Source organism: Podarcis tiliguerta (genome assembly GCF_965153285.1).
Source record: "Podarcis tiliguerta genome assembly, chromosome: 12".
Lineage (NCBI taxonomy): Eukaryota > Metazoa > Chordata > Lepidosauria > Squamata > Lacertidae > Podarcis > Podarcis tiliguerta.
In genome coordinates, this window is record NC_139545.1 from 32572648 (window position 1) to 32584004 (window position 11357).

At 43.9% G+C, this 11357-nt stretch overlaps 1 protein-coding gene and 1 long non-coding RNA gene across 5 annotated transcripts in view; one reads left to right on the forward strand and one right to left on the reverse strand.

Annotated features, from left to right (window-relative positions):
- The window catches only part of CASD1 (CAS1 domain containing 1), a 32111-nt gene extending 30570 nt beyond the window's left edge, over positions 1-1541 (reverse strand). The window contains exon 1 of one of the 2 annotated variants that reach the window (XM_083405373.1): positions 61-1541. In XM_083405373.1, coding sequence (XP_083261499.1) covers positions 61-649 — 589 coding nt within the window. In that variant the 5' untranslated portion in view covers positions 650-1541. The remainder of the gene's footprint in view (positions 1-60) is intronic. The other variant, XM_083405375.1, reaches the window with a different exon arrangement.
- On the forward strand, positions 209-10588 carry LOC310660646. Of its 3 annotated transcripts, none has more exons than XR_014503567.1 (3): positions 209-279; positions 1557-1623; positions 10389-10588. It is a non-coding gene; the product is annotated as an uncharacterized lncRNA (long non-coding RNA). The 3 variants fall into 3 exon arrangements; XR_014503568.1 differs by having other exon boundaries at positions 239-279; positions 1557-2785; XR_014503569.1 differs by lacking the exon at positions 10389-10588 and adding an exon at positions 6346-6461 and having other exon boundaries at positions 239-279; positions 1557-5341.
- The last annotated feature ends 769 nt before the right edge of the window (positions 10589-11357 follow it).

Genomic DNA, 11357 nt, shown 5'->3' on the forward strand with positions numbered 1-11357 from the left:
CTATCTCATCTCGCCCCTCCACACACGCCCTCCTCCTCCTCCCCGCCGCCCCTTCCTCACCTCGGTACCGGCGCGAGGCGGCGTGGCAGGCGGCGAGCAGCAGGACGGCGCCCAGCGCCAGCGCCTTGGCGCTCCTCACGCTGAAGTAGTGGTTGATCTCGCGCTTGCCCATGGTGTAGGCCAGGGCCGCCATCTTGGCTCCTCCATGACAACAGTGCGCGAAGGAGCGGGCGGCGGCGCACGGGCAGCTGCGCTGGGTCCCCAGCGGGGACGGCGGAGGTGAGAGGAAGAGCCGCAGCTTCTGCCGCCGCCACCAGCGCAGGGGAGAGAAGCCTAGGGAGGAGAGCCCCGCGGAGGCAGGCGGGTCGTCGGCGTCCTCTTCCTCCGCTTCGCTCAAGAGCAGCGGCGGCGGCGGCAGAAGCGCGGCCCCCTCCCCTTCCTCCTCGTCCGGGCGCCGCCGCTTCACCTCAGCAGCCAGGGGAGCGCCCGCTTTCCCGTCCGGTTCCTGAAGCGGCGGCTGCAGCTGCTGCCGTTGCCCCCAACGGCCATCCGCGCCCCCCTCGCGCTGCTGATGCGGCGGCGGCGGCTGGTCCGCTACCGCCCCTCGCGGCGGCGCCCCGGCGCCTGGCCCCTCCTCTGCCGCAGCCATGGAGGGGAGCGGGCGAGCCCTCGCGCCTCTCTCTTTCTCACGCTAACGAGGCGCGCAAGGGCGGCGGGGAGAGGGGGAAAGCGAAACTTGGCGAAAGAAGCGAACTTCTTTCCCTCAGCCCGCCCGCCCGACTCGGGTGTTCGCATTGGACGTGGGGGCAGCAGCCGCTTCCTCCTCCTCCACCTGCCTAACCTGCTCTGCTGGCTTGGCAAAAGGAAGGGGACGCCGCTCCCGTGGGTGGGGATCAAAGTCTCTTCGGGCACCGTCACTGTGTGGGGCAGGCCCTGGCAGAGGTGGGAAGCCCATGGGCAGGGCAGGATAGCCCTTTCCCGCTTGCCACCACCCCTCCGGGACAGGTAGTGCCGGAGGCAACGAGAGCTACGTTGACTAACCAGCCCTTGGCAGCCCGGCCCACCCTCCAGGAACTGGACTTACATTAAAAGTCACCCAAGTTGGCCGCTGTCCGTCAGCACATCTTACTTAGGGTTGCAAATCCCCGAGTGTTTTCGAGGCAGTGCCGCGACTTTAATTGAACTCTGGCGTGGTTACAGTATTTCCTTTTAGTGACCCTGCCCTACATGTCATTTTTCTTTAGTTCTCTGCCATAGTCATTGCTGCATCATCTTTTGAAGGTCCGCCTCAGTTTTAGCCCCATTCACCTGTTGAAAGCATCAATGACAATCCTGTGTGCTTAATTACTTTTCCTGAACCACTGGACATACTGACAACTTGGTATTTTTTTATTCTATTTTGTTTCAGGGTTAGGAACAGAAATTGCCACCTGCCCGCATATCTTCCTTGTATTCGTTTGCTCCACACCATGCATAATCGATGCAGCTCAAATATGTCTCTTCTTGCCTTTTTTCTAAACTAAAAAGCCCCAAATGTTGTAATCCTGTTGTCATAGGGAGCTGCTCCAGACACTTGGCTGTTTTCCGAACTTTTCCCAGCTCTGCTGCAATGTCTTTTTTGAGGTGAGCTGACTACAGCCTGTACACAGGATACCTCCCCATACCTTTGCATAATGGCGTTATGGTACTGGCAGTTTTATCTTCCATCTCTTGGCTAATTATCCTTAACTTGGGATTTGCCTTCTTCACGGCTGCTGCCCACTGGGTTGACATCTTTGTTGAGCTATGCACTGTGCCTTAAAAGCCTCTTGCGTGGTCACTTGCCATCAGTTCAGACACTATTAGCATATACATGAAATCAGTTTGGAGAGATCCTTTTGGAGCTCCTCACAGTCTCCGTTTGTTTGAACCATCCTAAACAATTTGGTATCATCAGCAAACTTTGCTACCTCACTGCTAACCCTTAACTCTAGATCATTTATGAACAAATTAAGAAGCAGAGGTTCACTTTCTACAACCCTCCACTAGAAAAATATGTCCATTCATTTCTACTCTCTCTTTCATGCTCCTTTGCCAATTACTGATCAATAAGAGGAGCTCTCACTTGATCTCAGTCTCAATCCTCTGACTGCTTACTCAGGAGTCATTTTGACATTTAAGTGCACAGAGTTGACTGTATCATCTCTATTTGCTTATTGGCACACAAATAACTAAAAGGTTAATGAGATAGGACAGACTTGCAAAAGCCTTGCTGGTTTCATTGCATTTGGTTGCTGAATAGCAGCCGTCCTTTAATCCTTGACGATGCTCTACTAACAAATGTAAACATTAGCACAACACATTATTTGAATTTATTTCCCGTATTTGCTGAAAGGTTCCCAGGGGAATAATTCCCTAGACGTTGTGGAGGCTGTTTTTAGCTAGAATTCATATCTCTCAAAAATACTCTGGTGACATGAGAACTTCCTTTGTCCATTGTTTTTGCTTCATCTGCCTTAACGAATCCCATGTAAAAATGTTTACAGTGTAAGAATTGTGAATGTAATGTTTATTTATTGATGTGACCTTTGAATTCTTTTAACAACACAAACAAAGAACCATGGGAATTTTTGTTCTCTTAGTATTTGCTAAAACAAAGGAATGGCTGATTTATGATTGCTGGAGAAAGCTGAAAACTGGTTGCCTTGATGTGCTGATGAACAACTCAGGCATGGCATATCTAGACTATAGTTCTGCTGAGCACTATACTCTCATTGAATGTGGATACTTTGGACAAGCCATATAGGTGAGATCTGAAGCTGGCAGTTCTGGTCTGCATGTAGCTTTTTTAGATTGCAGGTTTCAATAGGCAAGCAACACCTTAAAGGGGAAGGGGTAGAATTATATATGCATGCATCAGCAAAATGTGGTTATTATTGTTATACCCTTTGGTAGGGGATGATTTGTGTCTTCATCAGGGAGGACAAACCAGGGAGCTGGTCACAGAAGTTTACAATTTTTTGTTCAACACAGCACTATGTCTATTTTTGCCCTTTATTTTCGTAATAACTAATAAAATGGGTGATATGTTAGAAAGGAGGAAAAAATGCTGGGGTGAGGGGTATTTCCCTGGTGTGTAAGATTGCAGTCTTAGACTTTGTTTCAGTTGCGGGTGAAGAGGGCTAAGGCTGTAAAACAATGCATTATTATTCAGGAGGAAGCCTGACTGCTTTCTCCTCTGATTAAACAAAAATGAGACCAGGCTGTGTAAAATGAATGTACCTCCAGATATCCTTTTTATTGTCCGTTCATGATGCTTTGTGCTCTTGATGCTCTCAGAGTGGTCATATGTGATCCTGCTTTCAGTAATACTTGTCCTTACAACAGCTCCAGGAGGGTAGCCGCATTGCTTCATTTCCAGTCAGTGTTAATCCTGTGGCTTTCTTCTAAATTTGAATACCACAAATGCTCTGGTTTATTTCTGTTGCACAATAGTTTGCCCAGACAGCAATAATGTTAACATCAGGGAAGAAACACTACTGAATAACACATAAAGCATAAAAAATCCACCACTCATTCACAATTTTTGTGGCAAGAACATGTTGCAGAATGCAGCCATAACAGAACGCCAGTCTAGCAGGGGTCCCAAGATAGAGGCTTTAAAGAAATGATTTTGAGCTGGGGCTTGAAAAAAAGAGAAAAAGAAGTGGCTCCACATATGTGTTCAGGCATAGAGTTCCTGCCATGCAAGACTGGAAATGAGAACAGGCAGGGCAATTTCTTCCCAGCTGCCATTGAACTGGTGGAATCAGGCAGAGCTATTTTGTATACACATTTCTACAAAGCAATTTTCCTTAATACAATGCATTTTTTGCACACATTACTTGGTTGGAGAACTGCATTGCAAAATTCAGAGAAGTGCAAATTTGAAAGAACTGTTGCATGTTAATCCCCATGTTGGTTTGGAAAGTGCAATTTAGGCAAGTTTGCCTTTAAATGCGAACTGATTTTAATTTCTTCCACATCCCTAGTGATGACATTATTTTACTTATATACTGTAAGAGACTTTTAATCCACCCTTCCCCATAATGTCCCAGGGAAGGTTGCAAAATTAAACATTGACATACAACAAAACAATGTAAAACAAACCAAAGAATGTACTGCCAACAGAATCACATTAATTGTAAATGTCAAGGGCCAGGGTAAAGAGGTGTGTCTTCAACAAGTGATATAAACCATACAATGAGAATGCTTGCTGGTCTAGTTGAAGTGGACAGGCTCTTGCAAGCCTTTTTGTGAACCGTTTGAAAAGCATTTTCTGATGAAATCACTCACATCTGATCCAGTTTGGAAATAACTGGCATGGCAGCTCTCTAATGGGGGCACCTGAAGTCACTGCTTCTCCAGTTAGGTTCAATTGGTTTTCATTAGTTTCTTCTGAGGAGGCAGATATGTTGTACGAAAACTCTTGGCCCACATCACACCCTTTTGACCTTGTCTGTCTTACTGGGTTAAAGCCTCAATGTATTACTAATGTGGAAGGTGTGCTGTGTTTTGCCTTCAAACACAGTCACTAATTCACCCAACTTTTGAAACATCATAATTAGGCTGCACCAACACCAATTATTACAGGGCACCTTGAACATTCCACTTTTGGGGCAAGGCATGGAGACTTCCAACCCTGTTGGGAGAGGCCAGGGTTTGCATGGAGTTATTTTGCATGCTCTACTACTAAACTGAGGTCTATCATGTAAAAGAGGTCCAGGTTCTTCAGAACTGTGTTTCTTTTTTAAACAACAAGGAACCAAGCACCTTTGGGAAAGCTACAAGCTCGGCTTTGAGGCAACAGCTTTCCCTTGCCATGCATCAACTGAATTGTCCCTGAACACAGAGATTTCATTCAGTTACCATTTACTTGCTTACTTACTTATTGCCTTTATTTGCCACCTTTTTCTCCAAAGAGTTCAAGGTGGCAGACACGGTTCTCTCCCCATCCTCGTTTAATCCCCATAATAATCCTATGAGGTAGATTGGACAGAGACACACTGAATTCCATAGTGGAGTGGGGATTTGAATCCTGGTCTTGCAGGGCCTAGTCTGACTCTCTAATCACTACAACACACTGACATTCCACCTATTCAGCAGGCCTTTCATTTCCCCCAAGTATTTTAAGAAAGCTATTTAGTGGCCATCACTGCTCTCTTGTGGTTCCTGAATTCTGTAAGTTAAATCATGTATGAAGAAGCATCTTCCTATCTGCCCAACCAAGTGCATTGAAAGCCTGCTTCTGCCACAAACAAATTACAGTTGCTTCTGGGCAACGCATAGTTGTGAAATTTATATACAACTTTTTACCCCAACCGTAGTTCCAAAGTGGTTTTCAGACCAATGAAACAGCACCAATGCTGCAGTACATTTTAAAATATACTGACCATAGCTAAAACATCCTTAAAAAACCCAGCATGATGTAACTGGTCTGGTCAGTTCACTCACAATCCACCTAACCTCTGTGTAATTTTTGTGCAAGCATATCAGGATGAATGCTAAACTAACAGGTCATTTGGAGGAGCCATATATCTGGGGTATCTTCAGTACCACACCTGTTGACTCACAGCACAGCACACATGGGTCATTTTACTAGGTGTTCTCATTTTTTGATTTTTTATTTACTATGGTCGGGAAGAACAGTGGGAAAGGCAAGTAGCAAAAATGACAGGGGTGTTTCCTGGCACCATCACAAAAGCCATTTGTTCAACAGCAATCTGGGAGTGGGTAGGACAAGGAGAAGGGTCAAAATCAGAGCCAAATCAGCACATCAGGAATGCCCATTGGTGTCGATGGATTATTACCATCCCTTTTTTTTTAAGGTATCACAAGTGACTCACGCAGTAGAAAAATTCATACAGCACAATTCAAAAATTAAAATACAGAATTAAAATCAATACTGGCAAACTAAAAATAGCACATGATCATCTCATCATGGATAGAACACTAAAATACCGTCTCCCTTGCAAAACACACGATGATCACCAAACTCCTAGTTAAAATAGCTGCAGATACAATCAGTGTGTTCCCTGAAATTTATAGGAGAATGAAAACATCTACACCTGATGCCAAAAAGACGTCAAAAGTCAGTGCCAAGGAAACTCCCGTACTGCAGCATGTTCCAGATTTTTAAAGGGGGAAATGCCCTCCTTGATGTTGACGGTACATTCCAATTGCATCATCAGCAAAGCACTGAAAGGGGGTGAGAGGTAAATGTCAGGTGCCAATCTGAAAGCAGCCTGGTTAAGTTTATTCCTGACAAGGGGTCAGGAGTCCCTCAGTGAAGACTACAGTATGAAGAAAAGAGCACAGGGCCTGGAGGAGTCAGTGGTTATCGCCTTGTAAAAGAAAACTAAATTGAATGTATTGGCATATTTAACTAGCAAGTGGCTGTGGAATCGTTTTCTCTCTCTACAGTACTATTTTATTTGGGGGTTTTTAAAAAATGTTTATTTTAAAATATAACAGAAAGAAAGGGAAGCTTAATGTAGACATATAGATTAATATACAGCATGCAGTCCATATGTCTGAATAGGTATGATGATTACAAGCCATGCATTCAAAATGGAAAGGACAGTCAGATCATCAGACCATGGACAAGGGGTGGGTGGGTGCCTGTCCTTCTAGCCTTCTAGTCTCTTAAGCAAGTATAAATGCTCATCGAATCCATGTTTGTTGTCCGTCTGTTATGCCCACCCCCCAAATATAATCTTAAGAGTGTGCATACATCCAAAACTGTCAAGGATTTCTCCAAAAGCTTAACATGAGTAATAATTTATGACCACAAAGAAGATGCCATGTCTGCAGCATATGCCTCAAGGCAGTGTTTATACAGTAGTTTTAGTTTTATTTGCATATTGCAAGATTATATCCTTCAAGCTGCAACTTATATGTTTGCCTGCTGCTGCTGCTGTTTTCCCAGCAGCTTTGAGATAAACCCTATCTACACAGAAGTAGCTCTGAAGTGCCCTGGTGAGCTGCAAGAAGCTTTGGACTGGCTAGCTACAAAGTTTGTAAGCAAGAATTACAGTGGTACCTCAGGTTAAGTACCTATATTGTTCTGGAGGTCTGTTCTTAACCTGAAACTGTACTTAACCTGAAGCACCACTTTAGCTAATGGGGCCTCCTGCTGCAACTGCGCCTCCGCTGCACGATTTCTGTTCTCATCCTGAAGCAAAGTTCTTAACCCGAGGTAATATTTCTGGGTTAGTGGAGTCTGTAACCTGAAGCGTATGTAACCTGAAGCGTATGTAACCCAAGGTACCACTGTACATATTTTCTTGGGGGCTATTGGGTGCATTGTTCTTGTTTTAAATATATTACTTATGTGTTTTGATCTATGTGTTATTATTCAATACAACTGTGACTCTTCTGAATCCCCCCCCCATTCAAATATTTGCAAGTTTTATTTCAGCTAAACCCGGTAGAGCCAAGCCAGAGGTTACATATGCTTGCTGGAAGACATGCCTCTCTCTAAAATTTTTCAAAACGTATAAGAATGTCTAGGATGCTGCCAAAATACATAATTACAACTAACGTTTACTTGAGGACATCTACAATAAATAAATAGAATAACTTGTGCATACCTCAGCATGTCCGTGAATTAAAGAATCCTGCTCTCTAATCCAACATGTGTGTTAAGGCTGCCACCCCTTGGACAAGAGAAGGATTTTATTTTTTTTTAAATGGAACATTTTAACCTGCTACATTAGGACAGCCACGGAAAAGTTTTCAAAGATTCGAATGCCCAGTCTGCATTTGGTAAACATTTTCATAAAGATCAGGGAGAGTGTGGCACCTATAGCTGAATTTATCTTTTGCATGTTTGTTGTTGCTGAAAACTAGGATGTGGTATTACCTAAATTGTATTGCTGAGAGAAAAATGTGACTGAGGAAGCTTGCCATGCAATCCCACAGGGTTCAGTGGAACTAGCAGCACCCTAGAGTAAATTGCAGTATCGCAACTTTAAGTGGTCTAAAGAAGTTTAAGAATGGGTAGTTGTGACAACAGAGAGGAGGGTGGCCCTCTGAGCACTCTGCCCCACCCCCAAAGCGTACTTTGCTTCAAGTCATGTAATAGCTGATGGTGCCAAAAAGACAGATCCCATGTATTCCAACACTTCCTTTGCAAGACAACAGGTGGCAGTCTATAGCCGTTGCATTGAAAACAAGACTGATTTAGGTTGCAAACCTATAAGCACTTTGCTGGCAGGAAGGATGGGAGAATTTGTCAATTTCAGCTCTCTCGGTTTTTCCCATTTTAAATTCGGTTCTCCACATTTCTGAAGCAGTTTGCAACCCCTCCCCCAAAACGTCATGAAAATCTCATGAAAATTCTTCAGCAGTTTCATGTGCCTGTTTTGACTCACATACTCTTTTTGCAAGCAATTTCTCATAATATAATTAATTTCTGCGTGTTGTTTTCACAAATGTATTCATTTTTAAGCACATTTTCCCCTAATATATGCATTTTTCTCCCCAAACATTGCTTGGATAACTTCATCGCAAATTATGGATAACTGCAAATTTCGAAAGGTTCTGCTTTGGTTCTCATTTTGTTTCAGAAAGCGCAAATTTGATCAATTCAACTTTAAATGCGAACTGAATAAAATCTCTCCCACACCCCTAGCTGGGAGAGAACCCCACTGAAGTTGGCCTTATTTCTGCCTAGACAAGTGCTGATAAACTTTGGTTTCTTTCTTTGTTATTAATAATTTGAGTTCAAAGAAAAAATAATTCCCACATATTGGAACAAAGCAATGAAATTAAACATAGTTTTTGAGGATAGGGTATAAGTGTTGCTGCCCCCCCAAGACCACATTGTCTCCCCATCCCTTGCCGGGCTTCTGTGCCTTTAGATAGTTTTGTGATAGGCACCTATTCAGTGGATGATGGCTTCTGTTTTGATTAATGACACAAAACTGCTACCCTTTGATGGCTGCAAGTGCCTTTTGAATTTTTCAGAGTGGGAGACACTTGCCCAAGAAAGTGCAGCGATTTTAAAATAGCACTGTGAACTTTCAATCAACGCAAAAATATTTTGAGCACACTTTGTCTTTTCCAATCCTTCAGGTGATAGGCTATGCTGCCTTTTCCATTAATAAAGGATGCGTCCAGAAAGGCACCTCATTTTTCTTCATGAAGTGGCCTTTAAAACCATGTTCCATTGTGGATAACTTTGCTCTAGATTGGTCTGCTTGTGTGTACAGCAAACTGCTCCAGATTGGGACAGGGATCCTTATCTGCCTCAGAGAGATCCTCATATATGGACAGGTGTGCCACAGGCAGTGATGGGCCAATGCCCATGGGACTTACCTCAGGGGGTAGAGGTGTCCCCTCTTCTGGGATGCTATTGGGGGCCAAGGTGTGGACCCTCATGAAAGTTCAGATAGATGGTGGAAGCAGCCTTGTGAGACGCAGGAAACTGAAGATCCGCCAGTGTGAGAGGCTGGGAAAGGAAAGCTCCCAGGTGAGAGCTGGGAGGGCCTGTCATTTTCTGTGGGTGGCTGGGATTAATAGTTACCATATGTTCCAGCATACAAGATGACTTTTTATCCCTGGAAAATCACCCCAAATGTCGGGGGTTGTCTTATACGCCAGGTATACGCATTGGGAAGGAGGAGAGGGAGCCGGTGAGCAGAGGCACCCCTTCTGCTGTCGTTCCTCTTCCCTCCCCACAGAAGGGGATACGGAAAGTCCTTCCTAGTGTGGCGCTTATCCGCCTGTCCGCCAAACGCCTTGCCTTGGTTAGAATGTCAAGGTAAGTTCTGGGATACCAGGATTCAAATCTCCCCTCAGCCCTGATGCTCATTGGGTGACCACGGGCCAGTACATCACCTAACCTACTTCTCAGAGCTGTTGTGAGGATAAAATGGGACAAGGAGGAAGAAGACCCATGTATGCCACCTAGATCTCCTGAAGGAAATGTGGGCTACAAATGTAATATTTAATATTTATAATAGAATATTCAGCAAGGACCAGATGCAAAACCTTGCTGGGGGGTGGGGGGGAGGGAAATGCTTTTTGTATCAGTCCTTTTACACCAGATATCAAACAGATAAACAACTTTTTGACTTTTAGAAGACATCTGCAGGTAGGCCTGTTCAAGGAAGTTTTTAATGACTGATGTTTTATTGTGTTTTTAACATTTTGTTGGGAGCTGCCCAGAGTGGCTGGGACAGCCCAGTCAGATGGGTAGCATATAAATAATAAAAACAATTGTAGTTGTTGTTGTTGCCTGATTTTAGTCAAATGATGGCACCTCTAATGTACTGTGATCATCTTGTGCTTTTAAAGAACTAGACAAAAAAATTATCTTGCTGAACAGATTGTTTACTAAATGAATGAAATTCTTTTTCCGGTAGTTCAGAAACATCTTCTTGAAGTCAGGCACCACTGAATTCTTGAAAATTGCTCAACAACTGTGCCATTGTAACAGAATTTACTGGGCCTATGAATAGCATCAGGCACACGGTCTCTTTATAAAAATCCAGGAAAGCAAAGTCAGAAGAATGAAGATTGCAATGAATTTCTAAAATGACTTTGGGTGGATTTGTCTTTCCTGTAATTACCGTATTTTTTGCTCTATAAGACTCACTTTTCCCCTCCTAAAAAGTAAGGGGAAATGTGTGTGCGTCTTATGGAGCGAATGCAGGCTGCGCAGCTATCCCAGAAGCCAGAACAGCAAGAGGGATCACTGCTTTCGCTGCGCAGCGATCCCTCTTGCTGTTCTGGCTGCTGGGATTCAGAATATTTTTTTCTTGTTTTCCTCCTCCAAAAACTGGGTGCGTCTTATGGTCTGGTGCGTCTCATAGAGCGAAAAATATGGTAAATTTACATGAAAGCCAAATGGAGGATGAACTTACAAACAGATCCAGCAGAATTCATCATCATCTGGTAATCCCAGAATTTGGCTTTCAGAATGAGAAGTAATGCAACACCCTGAAACATATTGAGGGACTCATTCACAAGATGATCTTCCAGTTAAACCTCAACATGAGATGATGGGGCTGATAAAAAAAATAGCATAAATCCACTGTACTCTGAAACAATTCCATTCATATCACTAAGTGAACCCATTGCTGTGGTCAGAAAAAGCAGGTGATCAGCCCTTTAGGACTGTATCATGTCTGAGTGCTTCTTAGTCAACAACAACAACAAAACAAAAACCCTACCTGCATATAGAAAATTAGCATGTTGGGGAGGTTAGAAAACCTGCATTGCTAGCTTTCCAAGAGCAAAGCGCTTTTGACATTAGGAGCAAACATCTGTTTATTTCCTATGGTGCTTCAGAAGATGAGTGTACCACTGGCTTTTCCTGAATGCGTAGATTT